Source organism: Mus musculus, chromosome 14 (genome assembly GCF_000001635.26).
Source record: "Mus musculus strain C57BL/6J chromosome 14, GRCm38.p6 C57BL/6J".
Classification (NCBI taxonomy): Eukaryota; Metazoa; Chordata; class Mammalia; order Rodentia; family Muridae; genus Mus; species Mus musculus.
In genome coordinates, this window is record NC_000080.6 from 99153436 (window position 1) to 99173105 (window position 19670).

Genomic DNA, 19670 nt, shown 5'->3' on the forward strand with positions numbered 1-19670 from the left:
AAACGACTGTCACTCTTAGAGGATGCATTTCTACATGCATGCATATATATATATATTAGTAATATAAAAATATCACACCCTAAAATTAACCAAACCTGGTCTATACATAGAAATGGCCTCCTTTGTACATGAAAGAAAATAAAACTTGAGACTTGTGATTCATGTAATTTATGTCAAATAGCCCAAAGGGTTGTTTGTGAGCTTTGAAACCTGGGACTAGAACATAGCAGAACAGGCCAGGACATGCCCGGGCAGGCCCATCGTTAAGACATTCCTGAGGCTGCTTGGCCATAAAGATAAAGAAAATGACATGCTGGACTGTCCTGGCACCTCCCTATCTCCCGCCCTTCTGACCTAAGTTAAATATTATCTGCGTGTACAGTCTGCTGATGTTTGAATGGACCAATCATGTGAAACTGTGCCAATTCCTCCCCCAGCCCCAGCCCCTTTTCTATAAAAACCCCTAGCTTTCAAGCCTCGTGGTCGAATCCACTGTCTCCTGCGTGAGATACGGTTTGACCCGGAGCTCTGCCATTAAACTACCTCGTGTATTTACATCAAGACGGTTCGTGATCCGAATCTGGAGCAGAGTGGGGGTTTCCTCACTAGGTTCCTTCAGTACACAGACTGTTGCACTTCTTAAAATCTCCAGGCGAGTAGATGACTGTAAGAGAAGGTTTGCTTGTTCTTGTTTCTAATCCTGGACAGGAGCAGTGAGTATATCACAATAACTTTCACCGTCTATGAATACATATGGTTATAATAAGAACTGATTACCAGGTTAAGGATGGCCCTTGATAATATCAGGGTGTTGAAAATTCTCTATTTTCTTCAGTATTGTTAGTTATATATGCAGAGGCACACATAAAGACAACCTGCTCAGTCCACCTAGCATTTCTTATATACATGGTATTTAAGGGCTGACACTTTGTGTTGATAACCAATTAGGGGATTGATTCCTGGCAATGACACTTTCTCCCACTCTCTGCATTCTGTAGTTGCCTGCAGTCCTTTGTTTAGGGCTAGGGCACCTTGACATTTCCTTCTGTTAGCATGTCTATTGTCATCCTTGGTCAAGTCTTTAAAATAAGGCCTGTGGGCTAGGGATATAGTCCCCTTGGTAAAACACCTTGTCCCTACACACAAGACGCCCCAGGTTTAACCCAAAGGCCCAGGTGTGTTGGAGCACGCCTGTAATCCGGGCTCTAAGGAAGTGCAGATGAGAAGAGATGCTAAGGGTCATCCTCAGCTAGGGTTCAAGGACAGCCAGGGCTCCAGGATACTTACTTCAAAAGAGGGGGGGGGGGAGAGGGGGGGAGGAGGAGGAGGAGGAGAAAGCATGCATGAATGAGGCCTTTTCTTTTGGCCTATAGTTTTTAGTGCTGTATTTCAGGTAATCATAGCTCTTCCTGGAAGTTATGTAAGTTTTCAGACTTTGCTGCGTTAGCATTCTCTTTCTCCACCTCTTGCTCTCCATCCCCAATGCCTGCCTGGAAACACACACATTCATGTGTTCCTGTGTTTATTACTGAGTCATTTCAAAATAGGCTGCATCGAATGCATTTATCTCTTCAGGGTGTATTTCGTAAGAAAAGAAATGTTCTTACAGAACTCCAAAAACATATTTTAATACAAGAACATTTGATAGCGATGTGCTTACAACAATGCATTATCCCAATAATGTTCTTTCGTAGTACCTTTCAATGATCTTTTAATCACACATAGATCAGAAGATAGCTTCTCGAATTGTTCCTTTCTTCCTCCATGAAGGTTCCTTGCATGATGCTTAGTGTGCTTACCCGCTGAGTCACTCACTGACCTCATGTTACTGTGTGTACGGTATAGGCTGCAGCCCAGGAACTTGTAATTCTCCCCTCCCTCCTTGGCCTGCTTCAATCTCAAACCCTTCTTGATCTTGATTTTTTACCTAACCCATTTTGCTTTCATGGCATTTGGTTCATTTTCATTTAATGTTACAGGTATTTCATTTAAAATACAGGTAATTTTTAATATTAAAGGTATTCAAAAGACATGAAAGAATTATAGATTTCTGTTGGGCTCTTCTACTCACCTTTAATGCTGTAAGGTACAATCAGCAATGGTTAAAACTCAGTGGTACCGTGTTTCCTAGCTGATTTAGCTGCACAGCAAGCATTTTAATCAGAATGCCTATCCGAAACTTTGCGTAGGCACTTGAGGAACACAACTGGTAATTCACAAATGCTGTTTCCCATGCTCACCTTCCATGTCACTGATTAAGACAATAAATCTTTATTGATACCTAATACTGTGACCCAGGTGCTATGCTACGGTATTGAATACTTATGGGTACATTAGCAATATCACCATTTCTAAGAGCTAGTTTAAGGACATAAAAACAGTTATATAATTGTTTGACTATAATTGTTAAGTTTGGTAATTACTCAGAGATAAATTGTATAATAAGAAATTATGGTAGAGGCAAGGAGGTACCATGATTGAGTAGTGAAAGAAAGGCCCTTTCTGACACTTGAGCATAACAGCCATGCCAAGTAAATTCTAATCTTTAAATATATCTAATTGTGTCCTACCTCTTAATCCCAAACAGCACTATGTTAGTTCAGCCTCCATTTTCCTTTTGCCGAACGAATTATATCTTTGAACTATGTCTCTGCTTTTAGCTCAGACCTCTCTGGTCTCATCACTCTACACGGATAACTAAGAATTCTAACTGCTATTGACACCTGTCATTCACACTGCTTAGCTTTTGCAGCCATCCAGGGACTCGGAGCCTTCCAGACTCTGTTTTTGTATGTGCTCCACCTTCCACAGTGCTATCTATTCTGCCTGTTAGGTGTTTCCAAGGAAGGACCTTTTCCCTTATGCCTGTGTCTTGCCATTTATCTACTAGGTAAGTAGACATCCTTTCTTTTATTAAGACTGAACCCAGTGAGAATCTATCATATCTTGAACTTCGTTCAGCAATATTTAAGAGTCCTAGAGGCATTTGTTTTGTTTTCAAGACAGGGTTTCTCTCTATAGTCCTAGCTGTCCCAGAACACTCACTCTATAGACCAGGCTGACCTCGAACTTAGAGACCTGCCTAACTCTAGGGGCTTTTTATGTTTATGTTTCTCTGTGTTTCAGAAGACATTCCTTTGCCTGTCATTCATCGATGTGAGTGAAGAAGACGTCTGTAGGAAGGGTGAGAATCTGTTCCTTTCAGTGTTGTCAGATTCTCCGCTTGCGCTGTGTCCTCCCTCGCACATGCAGCTTGGGAGCGCTGTACCTTAGGTTTTGAGAGGACTCTGATTCTCCTCCTCGGTCATTTGTATCAGAGCCAGTGCCAGTCCTAGTCTCCAAAGTGTAGAAGGATGAATTCTGAAGACCCTTTTAAAATATCTTCTTGTTCTTAATCATGTGTATGAATATGTATGTGTCATTGCCTGTGGAGGCTAGAGAAGTTGTGTCCTTTGGAGTTAGTCACAGGTGACTGTGAGCTCCCTGATGCAGGTACTAGGATTCAAACTCAGGTCCTCTGTAAGAGCAGTGCATGCTCCCAGCACTGAGCCATCTGTCCAACGTCCACCATTCACTAAGTCCTAGCAAACTGTTTCTACTTCCTCTTGAAATATTAGATAGGATGTCCTGGGGACTGTGCTTCAATCCAAATACTGTGTCAGATTAAAGCCGAGTGTGGCACACCTGTGATCCTAACAGTCAAGACACTGAGCTGGAAATAGGCCAGCTTGAATTGCATAATTCAAAGCCAACCTAATGAAATGCTGCCTTCAAAAAATAAGCAAATTTGACACATGGACAATAACATTTTAGATTACAGCAGTAAATGTAAGCTTCCAGAGAAGCTTGGTCAGTAAGTAGATACATGGGGAATGCTACTAGTAGTTCAGCATATTCAGGCATCTTGTTTGATTTTCAGGCAGTCTGTAGTTTAAGTTGAGTGTGCTACATCTTGTTTTCACTGTGCACAGTACATAGTAAAGATAGTTCTTTTTTCCACTTCTCTACATTAGCAAACTTGTTTTCAATAAACTAACTACCATAAATCTTTCTGTAGTCAGTTTTGAGATTCACTGTTAGCATTCCGGGTAACCACCATGGGAATAACTGTGAATATGTGTGGTATATTCATGTATGAGCACATATGCGTTCAGTTTGCTATGTGTGTGTGCCCATGTGGAAACCAAAAGAAGTCTTCAACTCTCTTTTTCACCTAAGTTTGTGAGACAGGTCTCTCGCTGAATCTGAAGTTGACCATCTCAGCTAGGCTGGCTAGCAAACCCCCAGGATGCACCTGTGTAGTCAGCCGCCAAGTGCGAGAGCTCTATGTGTACCATCATGCCTGTCTTTACGTGGTGCTGGGGAGCCAAACTCAGGCTCTTATACTTGCACAGCAGCCTTGTTATCCATTAAGCTATCAACTTTCCCAGCCTCCTAGAACCTCCTAGGACTCCTAGAAATTTGCTAAGACATTTTGTGGCATTTTTTCATATCCATACTATATGGGCCAGGATAACAAAATGTCAGAGTTACTACATCAGAAACTACAGAAACCTTCAGGATGACATCATAAATTTCAAAGATTTTCATCAGACCCCATTGTCGCCAGTTTCAGGATGAAAAGGAGGAATTCTACAGTTTACCCCAGGCTGACCTGAGTCTGGAGGCACTTCTTAGCCTCCAAAATGCTGGGACAACTGATGTGTGCCACCATATCCTATAGAAGAAACTCTTTGTACACGAGTGGAGGGCAGAGGCTGCAGTCACATGTGCACCTCACTTGCTTCTCTACCTTATTTCTGAGGCAGGGTTGGTCTCTCACCGGAGCTCACTGACTCAGGAGACGATCTGGCTAGTGAGTTCCAGGGGTGCTCCTCTTTCTAGCTCCCTGGCACTGAAGTTATAATATACCACTCTGCCCCGTTTGACCTGAGATTGGAAATACAGCTAAGGGGGAGCTTGAACTCCTGAGCCTTCTGCCTCCACTTCCTGAGTGCTAGAATTCTAAGTGTATTCCATCATGGTTAGCAAAAAAAAAAAAAAAAAGAAAGAAAGAAAGAAAAGATTTTTAAGGGGAATTGTGCAGTGTGTGTGTGTGTGTGTGTGTGTCACATGTGTGCACCCACAAATACATACACTGGCACAATGCACATGTGGAAATCAGAGAATAATTGCAGGAACTTGGTTTTCCTTCCACCACATGGGCTCTGTCATGGTTTGTATATTCTTGGACCAGGGAATGGTACCATTTGGAGGTGTGGCTTTGTTAGAATAGGTGTGACCTGGTTGGAGTAGGTGTGTCACTGTGGGTGTGGGCTTAAGACCCTCACCCTAATTGCCTGGAAGTCAGTCTTCCAGTAGCAGTCTTTGGATGAAGATGTAGAACTCTCAGTTGTGCCTGCGCCTTGCCTGCCTGCATGCTGCCATGCTCCTGTCTAGATGATAATGAACTGAACCTCTGAACCTGTAAACCAACCCCAATTGAATGGTGTTTTTTATAAGACTTGCCTTGGTCATGGTGTCTCTTCACCTAGACAGGCTCCAAACATCAAACCTAAGTCATCAGATATGGTAGTAATTCCCTATATCCACATGACCACCTCCCCAGCCCTAGAAGAAGTTCTTAAAGTGTTCCTGTGAAGAAATACTCAGTGGTTCCAAGAACTTGCTGGTCTTCCAGGGTACCTGTGTTTGGTTCCCATACCTGTGTGTATGTCTAACCATATTAGACAGCTTACAATTGCCTGTAACTCCAAATGACCTCTCATGATGCACACATACACACACACACACACACACACACACACACACACACACACACACACACACACTATATGTATATATACGTACACAGAATATACACGTATCAATAAAAGTTTTAAATCGTTAAGGGGGGCAGAGTCCTCCTATGCCTTCTAAATTAACAGTCAGTGTGAGTTTCTGCTCACACTGGAACTTGCAGAGATAATCTCTCTGTGCCTGGCTCATTCCCTCTTGCTGTTTGGAGGTAAGTTTGTACGTGGCTGGAATAGCCTCCATTTAAAGATTAGTGAATGGGGATAGATGTATCAGAGAAAGACAAGTCTAAAAGACAAGTTTCTTTATTAGTATTTGGAAATTGGATATAGATACTCAAACAGTAATTTTTTTAATGAAAAGAATTAACATGGTTAATATAATTATAAGCTATAAAAGATGAGAAGAAATTTTTTAAAGATTTATTTTAGGAACCAAAAAAATAGACTATAATATAGTCACAACTAAAAGTTTTTTAAGAAAGCACAAGATTCGTGAAACTAATAACAGGACAATAGAAAAAGATAGGAAGAAAACCCCTGATGATGTTAAGATAGATAGTATAGAAGGATGATGGTGCAGTTGTAAAAGTAATGGAAGAGAAATAGTGGGTGGGGAGGGCAGGCAACCAAATCGGTAATGGAAAGATGTTATAAACACAAAAGAGCAAATAAGAGGAGCAAGTGAGAAAATCAAGCAGGGGAAAGGCAATAGACATAGGGATTGAACAGGCTATATCCATGTGTAAAAGCCAGAGTATGAAAGGGAAACAAACAGTAAAATGAAAGAGGGGAATCCACTGCCTGGTTCTGCATTGAGAACTCACAGACTCTGGGCAGTGAGGAAAAGACAGGAAACAGTGGTTTGTGTCTCAAGTGTCTCAAGCGTGAGTGTTAGAGAACAGTACTGAAGTACCCGGCTGTGTGTGCCGGTTACTAAGGAAACAAGTCTGGCCATGCGGGCATCCTCCATAGCACTCTTTACTGATTTCGAGCAGTATTGATTGACCATCCAGGCTGAGCCAGGCACTCTTTCTTTTCTTTTTTTTTTTTTAAGGTATTTTCCTCATTTACATTTCCAATGCTATCCCAAATGTCCCCCATACGGTCTCACCCACTCCCCTACCCACCCATTCCCACTTTTTGGCCCTGGCGTTCCCCTGTACTGGGGCATATAAAGTTTGCAAGTCCAATGGGCCTCTCTTTCCAGTGATGGCTGACTAGGCCATCTTTTGATACATATGCAGCTAAAGACAAGAGCTCCGGGATACTGGTTAGTTCATAACGTTGTTCCACCTATAGGATTGCAGATCCCTTTAGCTCCTTGGGTACTTTCTCTAGCTCCTCCATTGGGGGCCCTGTGATCCATCCAATAGCTGACTGTGAGCATCCACTTCTGTGTTTGCTAGGCCCCGGCATAGTCTCACAAGAGACAGCTATATCAGAGTCCTTTCAGCAAACGCTTGCTAGTGTGTGCAATGGTGTCAGGCACTGTTTCTAGACACTAGGATGTTGGGTTCAAAACTGGAAAGTCCTTTGTCTTCATAACAGCATTCATATGACACAAATCAGAAAATATACAAATCAGCAGTATGTAAACACCAACATTGCAAACAGACTGTAATTCAGAAAGCTTGTGCTCTGAATGGTGGGAGGGGACCAGGCAGTGAGGACCTAGGATTACCCTGAAAATTGTAATTCACCAATCAGAGCAAGTGTTGTAGAACTCATAAATCAAAATGGCAAGCGTGTAAGAACAGGCAGTGAACTTTTAGTATAAAATTCAACCCTAACTACCATTATTATGTTGCTTATAAAAGGTAATCTTAATTGATAAGGATAATGTATAATGTCAGCATATTAATTCAATGTAAGTAGAGACAATATAAATTGTAACTAAACTTAGGGGCTCGATAGCAAGAGGAAATAATGGTTGTAGTAACATGTATAGTATTATATCCCAAATAGTTACAATTATAATTATGTCTTTAGTATATCATAGTCTGGTGGTTAGTCTAAGCAGCTTGATACAGTCTGGAATCATCCAAGAGACTCTCAGGGAAAACCTGTCTCGGTCAGGTTCCCTGTGAGCATGTCTGTAGGAGATCAGCAGAGCTGTACTAATTGGCTTGAGAAAACATCCCTGTCTGGTGGCAAAATTGCCTAAGTGAGGGAGGGATCCTGAGGTGTGTCAGAGTGGAGAAAGAGCTGAGGGCGAGCATGCGTGTCGTGACCTCTTGACTGTAACCTGCTGTATTTCCAACCTGGGCTGCCTCGACCTTTTTTCTTTTTCTGGCAGTCTGATGGTTTCCTTCTCCCGGGAGGTCACTTTATTGATGTCAGACTTTGTGTGGACACCTCATCTTTGTAGCCCACAACAGCCTAGAACTCTTAGACCCAAGGAATCTTCCTGCCTTGTCCCACCCAAACTGGATGCTCTTGACCATGGGCCTACTTTGACACCTTGACTGCTTTGCAGTGATAGACTAACCTAAATATTTAGCATATAACCAAAAGAGAATGGGGGAAAAGCGAGGCCAGATCTTATAATAAATGACAGCTAGTAAAGCATGCAGAAAGACTGAACATAACTCTTCTAACAATTATAAATGTGACACACTTACTAGGTATCTGTGGGAAAGGAATACGGCCTGAGTAAGAAACGATTCTTTCATGGCCATAAGCGACATGAGATCATTAATAATGACATAGTTTAGGAGGCAAAAACCGTGCAGGTTGTAAAGCTATTCTAAAACTGCTTAATAATATTTGTTTTAAAGTAATTATTTGGAGAATTAGAATTTCTAGTAACAATGTGTATGCAGTAAAATATGCTCAAGCACGTGAGGCCTAAACAGCATTCTCAGTGGTAGAACACTTGCCTACGGAAAGACTATAGGTTAGAGGCCCAGCACTAACTGCCAAAAGGCAGGCAGGCAGGCAAGTGGGCCCTTACGTGCCTGATATCCAAGAAAGAAGGAGTTCACCATCCTAGCTTGGGTCTCAGATGTGCCAGGATATCTTGGTTGTTTCCAGAGAAGATGATCACACTTGAAAAACAAGACTTGAAGCTGGACATGGTGTACGTATCTGTCACTCAGAAGGCAAGCATAGGGCTGAGATGGTAGGGTAGTGAGTTCAAGGCCAGTGTGGGCTACTCTCAAATCAAACACAAACTATAAAAATGGTTTAGAGAAAGGAAATCATTTAGATTATGGAGGTACTCAACTCCATAACTTCACAAACTGTTTTACAGTTCCTGCTCAATTCAAAATTGATAAACCAAGGAATAATAACTCAGAAAGCTCAAACAGTCTGGGCTGGTGCTGTTAATCAGTACTTTTTTATTGAATACAGCTTAACAGCAGCACATGTAATTTAGGGCTGTACGTATAGATTTAGGTGTGTCTCACCAGTTAGCTTAAGAATGTGTTGGTAGTACAACCCAGATTTCTGGTTCCTTCCTCCATAGTCTCTATTTAAGGGGGAACCATGTTTTGGCCTAAGCCCAGGCCAACTCCTTAGAGGCAGTGTATGAATCAGTGGAGAGGGCGAGTTAGAGCAGGTGAATGCACGAGTGGTGAGAAGGAAGCCAGCCATGTGCTCTTCTGAGGACTTCTTAGGAGCAACATCGTGTTTGAAAGTTATAGATGATACACAGTTTAGTATACACATTTTGGGATGTTTTTAGAGTCGTGACTGCTCAGTATGAATGTGAACTAAAGCAGAGAGGACAAACATGTACTTATACAGCTCGCCTTATAAATGCTACTGCCCCATTGCTTTGGAGAAATTTTCATAGGTTTACATTTGATAAACATACCGTAGACTCCCAAATAGTGTATAAAAAATTGAAATGCAGCTAACGAAATCAACTCATAAAAACTAAAGTTAAAAGTAAGATATTTTCCACAATTATTTTCAAATATGTTATTTACTGGAAGGCAAGTCCAGAGAATTAGCCGGGATGAGGTGTGAGTGGGTTTCTCCCACTTGTAAATGAGCTCTTATTTCCTACAGTGTATATTTTGGTCTACAATGACTCATTTTCAACATGGTTCCATTTAACTCCTAATACATTTTTAAACTTGGCAGGCATATTTAGATGAACATTATTTCCAATTTTAGACACAGCTTCTAAATTATATTCAAGTTTTGCAGTCATCATGAAGAGTTCTTTCAGTAAAAAGGAAGTAGAATTGATTGGAACTGTGTGTTTTCAAGAAGGAAAAAATACCATCTTTAAATTTCATTATATATAAACGCTAAGTGATATCTGAAAAAGCTGTAGTTGTGACTTGTGTAGTAGTGTTTAGTGAAAGAAGGAATCGAAAAGAAGTCATAACTTACCTTGGATAGAACGCGTTGAAGTCTTCACCATGCCTAGCACTGTGGAAATGTTATACATGGATAATTTTTTCTGATGCTGACATTGGAGGTAATATTTACATTTTTATTCAGACTCTATTTTGGTTACAAAACACAGAACCTATTCTTGCTGAGCAGAGAGCTACAGGAGTATACAAGCTATGACTGAGCCCACCACTCAGGCAGAGTAGAGGCAGGCAGATCTCTGTGAGCATGAGGCCAGTGAGTCTCTGTCTTTGTCTCTCTCTGTCTCTCTCACACAAACACACACTCACACACACACACACACACACACACTTACACACAAAGTAAATGGGTGTGTGGAGGATTTTTATCTTTTTACTAAGGATGTATTTTATATTTACCATTTATTAGAGCAGTATAAATTTCTAACATACTTAATTTGGCTGACCTATTTAGTATTCATTTTTAATAATATACTTTTTGACATTGTGACCTTTCCATTCTGCCTTGCTATATTTAATACTTTAAAGTTGATAAAACATTGGAGTTGAAAAAAATCATATCATTGACAATAGATTAAAACTCACATAAACTCACAGAGACTGAGACAGCATGCACAGGGTCTGCATGGGGCTGCACAAGTCCTGTGCCTGTGCATATATACTATGGCTTCCAGTTTAGTATTGTACAGGGCTCCTGAGTGTGTGGATGATGGATCTCAGCGCCTAAGTCTGCTTCTTGAGCCTTTCCTCGAGCTCTTTTCCTACTAATTATTTGTTTAATCCCGTTCCAATGTGTTAGTTTTGGTTTTATCTTATTATATTATATTTTATTATCTATTTGCTGATGACCTGAAAAGGGGATGGACCTGGACAGGAGGGGAAGGGAGGAGCAGAGGGAGGGAAACTATCATCAGGATGTATTAGGTGATAAAAAGATCCATTTTAAACAAATGAAGGAAAGAACATATTGTACTCGGGCAAGACAGTGAAGACGCTCAAAAGACAGTGAAGAGTCACACAGTCACACGAAGCGGAGCCAGGGTTAAGAAAGACATCTGACCGTTGTTCCTGTTGTTGTTTGGTTTTATTTGTTTGAGATAGTGCTTCATGTAGCACAGGCTAGCCTCAAACTTGCTTGTAGCCAGTGCTTGAACTCCTGATCTCTCTGCTTGAGCCACCCAGGTTGTAGGATTACAGTTTTATACCGCTGCCTCTAGATTAAAGAAGTATTCTCTCTGTTTCTAGTTCAATTCTACTGCCTGCCGTGAATTACATTAAGCTTATGAAACAGAGTGTGAAGCATAACTATGTATGATGTCATACAGTACCAGTAAATAAATGTGTACTCTCAGCTATACTAAGTCCTCAAATACTCTCAACACAGCAAAACTGGAAACCAAGCTTTGTGCCAGCTTGCTCCTTCCAAACACTCTAGGGAAGTCCTCTTCTTAGTTTTTCCCACATCTGGTACTCCAGATGTTCCTTGGACTCATTGGCTTGTGGCCACATCTCCACTCCAGTCTCTGCTCTTGCCTTCCTGTGCTTCATATATGATCCATGTGATGCCATTTATTACCTACTCAGATAATGCAGGTCAGGCTCCTCATCTTCACCTACTTCATCACACTGAAGAAAAAAAAAATCGCTTTTCCTAATAAGAAGGTATCCCCATATTCCGGGACTAGAACCTGGGCAGGTCCTGTGGGAAGCTGCCACTCAGCTCACACATGGACCTTTTAATCCTCATGAAGTCTAGTTAGATGAGTCCATTAATTGAAATGAGATTTTATTTTTAAATTTAACCAGAATTTTTATCAGCTAAGTTTAGAACTTATTAAAATTCTATATGTGTATAAATTATCTTCTGAACTTTAATGACATACTATTTAACAAATTATTTACTAATTGTTGAACAAAATGCCACCTCAGATACTTGACTCCAGTTTGTGTGACTTATGACATATATTTATTGGAAGTTAAAAGTTACCTTCCATCTGATTTTTTATGTCATTTTTTGAGGTGTCTCATGCATCCTAGACTGACCCTGAAATTGCTGTAGAGCTGGGGGTAAACTTAGATTTCTAATCCTATTGCCTCTGTCTCCACGTGCTGTGATGCCAGGCACGTACCATCTGCTAAGACAATTTTATGCAGTGCTTGAGATATAACAAGGGCTTTTTACACGCTAGCTATTTATGCTAGCTACATTCCTAGCCCAACCTCCCATAACTTTTAATGCATTTGTTACAAAGAGTTGAACCTTTTTAACAGACATAATGCTAAAATAAATTTTGAGGCAAGCTATATTGACTTCATTGGTTTTACAGTGGTAAGGATAGAACCCAGGGCTTGGGACATGCTGGGAAAATCTTCTTCTATTGAGCATCATCCCAGCCTTTGATATTTTCACACAGAATAGTATTCCTCTGTCTTGGTTAGAGTGAGAAGAGACGCCATGACCAAAACAACTCTTTCAAAGGAAAGCATACTAAGGGATGGCTCACAGCCTCGCAGATTTAGTCCGTTATGGTGGTGAGAAAGAAGCATGGCAGCCTACTGCAGACCTGGGGATGGAGGAACTGAGAGTTCTACATCTTGACCCAAAGGCAGCCAAGAGGAGGTTGTCTTTTGCAGGCAGCCAGGAGGGATCTGAAATTCTGCACTGGGTGGGGGGTGAGCATGAAGATCTCACCCCACAGTGGCACACTTCCTCCAACAAGACCATACCTCCTAATTGTGCCTGTGGGCCAAGCATTCAAACACATGAGTCCGTTTTTGTCATCGTGGGAACCATGTCTGCAGCATACAGGCAGACCTGGTGCTGGAGATGTGGATGAGAGGTCTGCATCCAGATTAGCAGGAGCAGGAAGTGAGCTGAAAGTCACCCCTGGTAACACACTTCCTCCAGCAAAGCCACACCTACTCCCAAAAGGCCATAGCTCCTAATAGTGCCACAGTTCCACATGTCTGTAATCCCCACATTCAGAAGGCTGAGAGACAGGATATTGAAATTGGGTCCATCTGATAGAGTACATAGTTCAGGCCAGCTTGAGCTACATAGCAAGACACCATCTCAAAAGTTAATTAGTATATTGCTGTAAATGAAGAAAGAGAGTCAGTATATAATTTTGTACTTCATACAATTACTAGAATTAAATGGAATTTATTATGCAATTTGAAGTTCTCAATGATTACTCTTTATCATTATCATCCAATTAGTTGATTTTAAAGTAAGATATGTAGGTATTATTTTTACAACCATAAAAGTTATGGAGGTTAGAATAAGAATGGTCCTCATAAACTCATATATTTGAATGCTTGGTCATTAGGGAGTGATTCCACCCGTCAGGGATAGGGGACGTGTGGCCTTATCAAGGTTGGTATGGCCTTGTGGAGAGAGTGTGTCACAGAGAGAGTGGGCTTTGGGTTTTCAAATGCTCAACCCAGGCTCTTTAGCTCCCTGTCTCTTCCTGCTGCCTGTGGATCTAGGTGTAGAACTCTCAGCTCCTTCTCCAGCACCATGTCTTCCTGCATGCTGCCATGCTGCCACCATGCCAGTAATGGACTAAGCCTCTAAGCTGTCAGCCAGCCCCAATGAAATGTTTTCCTTTATACAAAGCCACCATGGTCATGGTGTCTTCACAGTAGTGGATCACAGGGTAAGGCAGAAGTAGATGACCTTCTACCTAGCTCTGGTCAAGGCTGCTTCATGCAGCTGAATAGGTAACTCCCCATTCTAATGCTTTCTAAAGAAGTGTCTTTCATAAAGCTTACCGCATACTCTAGCTGCTAGCAATTCAAGATATTATAGGTTTCGTGAATTTTCACACTTAAAAAATATATACCCATGTCTTAGGGTTTCCATTGCTACGAAGAGACAATATGACCACAACAGTTCTTTAAAAAGAAAACATGTAATTGGGCTGGCTCACAGTTTTAGGGGTTTAGTCTGTATCATCATGGTCAAAAGCATAGCCGTATGGAGGCAGAAATGGTGCTTGAGGAGCCCAAAGTTCTACAACTTTGTCTGCAGGCAGCAGAAGGGAACAGTGGTTCATAATGGGCAGAGCTTGAGGATAGGAGAACTTAAAGCCTGCCTCCACAGTGACACACTAACTCCAACAAGACCACACCTCCTAAGAGTGCCACTCTCTATTGGTCAAGCATTCAAACACATGAGTTTAGGGGGTCCATACCTATTGAAACCACCACAATCCATGTGTTTTTTTTGTTTGGGGAGGGGGGGGTTGGTTTGGTTTGGTTTTGTTTGTTTTTTGGTTTTTAGAGACAGGGTTTCTCTGTGTAGACCTGGCTGTCCTGATGTCCTGGAACTCACTCTGTAGACCAGGCTGGCCTCGAACTCAGAAATCCGCCTGCCTCTGTCTCCCAAGTGCTGGGATTAAAGGCGTGCGACACCACCGCCTGGCTCAATCCATGTGTTTTTAAATTGATGTTTATTAAAATTTTCATGAAAATTGCACTTCATTTTACAAATGGAAACCTTACCTTACTTGCAAATAATTCATACACATATGAAGCACAATGAAATGTGAGCCTTGAGATAGCTTACAGAAGCAGCTTACAGGAAAATTAAACTAGAGTGAGTAGTCTCGCACTTGCGAGAATGGATTGTTCTGTGCAGTAGTGTGTGCCACAAACCATGCTCTTCCTTACTTGCCTTCTACCATTGGTTTAATCATATACTTGACTACAAGTAAAGAGATGTTAAATGAGAAATACATGTAGTAAAACTCCCTGATTTCTATATTGATCCTAAAGAAATGACTCTTAATAAAGCTATATTTCAACATAAACCACCAAATCTTTAATTTCTGAAAAACTGAAGCTATGAAACAAATGCTCTTAAAAGAAATCAGTGTGTCGCCGGGCAGTGGTGGCACACACCTTTAATGCCAGCACTTGGGAGGCAGAGGCAGGTGGATTTCTGAGTTCCAGGCCAGCCTGGTCTACAAAGTGAGTTCCAGGACAGCCTGGTCTACAAAGTGAGTTCCAGGACAGTCAGGGCTACACAGAGAAACCCTGTCTCAAAAAAAAAAAAAAGAAAAGAAAAAGAAAAAACGAAATCAGTGTGTCAGCCAGCTTTCCGTTTGGTTAGTTCCTGTGTTCTTTAGAGTCCAGTTAACCAGTAATGCCTCTCTCATCCGTAGCAAGTATCCCCCATCTCTAGGCCTCTCAAATGTTAAGTGTCTTAGTGTTTTATTGCAGTGAACAGGTGCTGGAGAAGTAGCTGAGAATTCTTTTTTTTTTTTAAATTTGGTATTTTCCTCATTTACATTTCCAATGCTATCCCAAAAGTCCCCCGTACCCTACCCCCCCCACCCACCCACTCCACTTCTTGGCCCTGGCGTTCCCCTGTACTGGGGCATAAAAAGTTTGCAAGTCCAGTGGGCCTCTCTTTGCACTGATGGCTGACTAGGCCATCTTCTGATATTTATGCAGCTAGAGACACCACCAGCTCCTGGGTACTGGTTAGTTCATATTGTTGTTCCACCTATAGGGTTGCAGATCCCTTTAGCTCCTTGGGTACTTTCTCTAGCTCCTCCATTGGGAGCCCTGTGATCCATCCATTAGCTGACTGTGAGCATCCACTTCTGTGTTTGCCAGGTCCTCGCATAGTCTCACAAGAGACAGCTGTATTAGGGTCCTTTCAGCAAAATCTTGCTAGTGTATGCAATGGTGTCAGCGTTTGGAGGCTGATTATGGGATGGATCCCCGGATGTGGCAGTCTCTAGATGGTCCATCCTTTTGTCTCCTAGCTGAGAATTCTATAAGAAAGAGGTCTGAGCCAGCCATGGGGAGCAAGCCAGCAAGCAGCACTGTTTCCGGTGTTGTGCAGCAGCTCCTGCCTTCAGGCTCCTGCAGTGATGTGGAAGGGTAATCCAGATCAGCCTTTCCCTCCCTTCCCACGTTGTTATTGGTTGCCGTGTTTCACCACCACCATAGGGACCCTAAGACAGCCCTTATTGTGTTGGTGTGCCTGTCCTTAGTTACCAGTTTCAGATGGTACAACACTTACAGCTTATATATTATGCCATGGTAAAGCTACACGTTATGACTTCTTAACCATATATTTTTAGGGATAGAAAACATTAGAGTAGTATTGAATTGAATTGCTCAAATGTTTTATAAACTTTCAATGGAATGATAGCTATAGTTAATTCTTGGAATTCATTTGTGTACAATTATGAAAAAGTCATGAATTGTGGAAAAGTTTTGACTTATGTCCTTTTTATGAATTTTATTTGTAAAAATTTAATTTGTATTTAAAATATTTTGATAATATTTACAGGTATATCTTCACAAACCCAGACATGATGGTGCATGTTTGTAAGCGCAAGGCCTGCAGGGCAGAGGCAGGCATGTCCCCAGGGCCTCAGTAGCCAGCTGTATTGTCTGATGGGGAGCTCAGGGTTAAGTTAGAGACCCTGTGTCAAGAAATCAGGCTGACAGCCACAAAGGAAGATAGCCTAACTCAACCTGTCTTCCATATGCACATGGACAGGCAAAGCAGCTGCACCTAGATAGACAGCTATACATACAACACACGCACACATCTTTCTCACTATTTTATGAGCACTTTTTATTTTTGTTTGGTTTTGGTGGGGATGGAGCTTAGAGTTTTCTCTCTGCTAGACAAGCAAACTGAGCTACATCCCCAGCTGCATCCTTTAACTGTGCATCTACCACAGCCGGGGGTACTAACCTCTGTGATGGCCTCTTCCCTGTTCGACGGAAGTCTTTGTGCCTTGACTCTGTCTCTGCTGCCTTCACTCATCAATGTGTGATGAACCTAAAGTTCCTTTCCTGTTGACTCCAGATATTACATTGCTCGTTGTCTCTACATTCCATGAAAGTCACCATTATGAAGTCTGCACCTTACTGAGCACATCAACAGTAAAAAGCAGCATCTCTCCCATGATGTCAGAGGGGAAGGTAGAGGCGACTGTGGTACACTCAGATTTCTCTTTGTTGGTGGCAAAATTAGAGGTTTTTATGTTCTTGTGAGTAGGCCAGTGACTCAATTAGGCTATTAAAATTGTCTAGATTTTTGTACTGATTTTAACTCAACAGAGCATAGATTCTAGCACATTGTTTGTTCTTCTGTTTTTCATTTGTTTTTTAAGTGTTTCTAGAATATTGTCATGTCTGTTTGTACCACCATTATCATTATCCAAACTGTACATTTTTAGAAACATTAATCTTTTTTATAGCTCCGTCATACCTAACCTGTAATCATTTCTGGTTTCTCTTTTCTTCTTTCCCTATAATTTGCTTTTATCTTATACTGACACCTAGCCCTGGAAATGATCATCTTAGCTGACTCGCTTTAAGGATTGCCTTTTATCAGATCCGCTTTTGCGTTGTAGCCTGCTATTTACCTAGTTAGCAATTTAATTTTACAACACCTGAAATCATTAGGTAATATGACTGCTTTTTTTTTTCCTCAGTAAAAATTCATTATGAATTTCCAGTATGCCCACTGATACACTGGATGCTAGGAGTCCAGATATGAGCTAGACAAGATCTCTATACTCCAAAAACAAGCATTTTAATTGTACTGGACAGCATTGCCACCATTTTCCTTGTCCTAGCTCACTTAATTGCCCCTAACTTGAACTTGACTAGTATTATGTTTTGTTGTTGTTGTTGTTGTTGTTGTTGTTGTTGTTGTTGTTGTTTTATTTTGTCCCTTGAGATTTTATTTGGTCTAAGGCAGAGCCATTAAGGTCAATTCTTAGAAATTCTACAGATAGTTGAGGTGGTCTTCCCAGGCTAGACTAGATGAGACAAAGCTCAGGGGTCATTCTTTCTATTTGGAAAGAAATCTTGGGCTGGTGAGATGGCTCAGTGGGTTAGAGCACCCGACTGCTCTTCCGAAGGTCCAGAGTTCAAATCCCAGCAACCACATGGTGGCTCACAACCATCCGTAAAGAGATCTGACTCCCTCTTCTGGAGTGTCTGAAGACAGCTACAATGTACTTACATATAATAAATAAATAAATCTTTAAAAAAAAAAAAAAAAAAAAAAAAAAGAAATCTTGTGAATGCTCCAGGTTACCAAACCCTAGGACTCTCATTTCTAAATCCCCAGTGAGGAATTAACCAGTTCTCCTGCACTTCCGGGCCATTTCTTGCCTAATTAAGATTTATAGGGCATGTCTTTTCTCCAGAAGTCATCGTGACTCCTTTAGTCGCTCTTAAGTTTTTCCACACCTTGAACTAGGATTTCCCTCCACCCTGCCATTGATAGTGCTTCATCATAAAAGCAGCCTTTAGCATGCTTCTGTTTTCTTTTTCTTTTGATGGGGGAGTACTAAGGACTGAACCTAAGACACAGTGTTTATTTGGTCAGCAAGAAAGCACCAAGCTATACCCCCCACCCGTTGTGTTTTGTTTCCCTTTGCTAAGTCTCACTCACTAAGTTGTCCATGCTGACTTCAGACCTGTAGTCCTCCTGCCTCCTGAGTACCTGGGGCAGCTGGGATACCAGCAAGTCTAGTGGTGGTTTTAGATCAGTCCCTCTGTTGGTGTAGCCCGGTCTAAACACACAGTGAAAGGACTGTGGGATGTAGCTGAGTGTGAGGCACAGATACAGTAAATGCTCTTGGCTCAAAGGAGCGTTCAGGCTGAAATGGTCAGTGTTGTCATGTTTCCCAAAAAGACAGACTAGACAGCAGCACACCATTCAAATACTGTTATAAATGTTTTACCTTAAAAGTTTTGTCCTTCATGCTCTGGTTTATTTTAAAACAGCATTCCTTTCTTGTATTTCTTTCAGTTAAGTACTTTTATCTTCACATACCCGGAAAACCTCTTTTTCTTTGCCTCAACTTTACTAAGTTATTACCAATATTACTACATAGTGTTTATTTTATTAATGCCCTTACAATTTTATTTGATCATGATATGATAGATGCATCGAATTACTCTAAATGCGTGCTTGAAATTCTCATAAGTCCATGGTACAGTTGTTAAACATACTCAGCGTTTTTTAACTCGGCAAAAACCATCTCTCACATTCATTTAAGAATTAGTTTGTAAGCCAAAAATGACAGATGTAGTATTACAGCTGGGAAGCTAACTGGTTGAAGAAATGTAAATGACAGAAACATTTGCACAAATATGCAACCGCCTTTCAAATGCTTTTCTTGTACCCTGTAGCAGTCATTGTTGCCACGTTGACGGGAGTTTTTCTTACCTGATTGCTTTTCAGTTGGAAAATTCCATAGTGCAGCAGGGAAGACCTATGTGACCAGAGCTTTGTGTTTGTGCTTAAGCTCCTGTCATTGCTCCTGCAATTCTCAATAAAATGCTTGACCTGCTTTCTAGGTAGGTTTAGAGGAAAGTACAATATCACATAGTGTTTTCTATTTTAACATCAGCATGAAGTGAATCCCTATAAACAGTAATTATTTTTTAGTCTTAGTTTGAGTTTTTTGAGACAGTATTTCAAATACCTCAGGCTAGCCTTGAACTCACTATGTAACTAAGGATAACCCTAAACTCCTGACCTCCCTGC

The 19670-nt window shown here is 41.2% G+C and overlaps 1 protein-coding gene across 8 annotated transcripts in view; it reads left to right on the forward strand.

Moving 5' to 3' along the window:
• The window catches only part of Pibf1 (progesterone immunomodulatory binding factor 1), a 155476-nt gene that overhangs the window by 54012 nt on the left and 81794 nt on the right, over positions 1–19670 (forward strand). The window contains exon 11 of one of the 8 annotated variants that reach the window (XM_006519256.4): positions 3127–3184. The exons of the other annotated variants lie outside the window; for them this stretch is intronic. Coding sequence (XP_006519319.1) covers positions 3127–3160 — 34 coding nt within the window. The 3' untranslated portion in view covers positions 3161–3184. The remainder of the gene's footprint in view (positions 1–3126; positions 3185–19670) is intronic. 8 annotated transcript variants of the gene reach the window in all.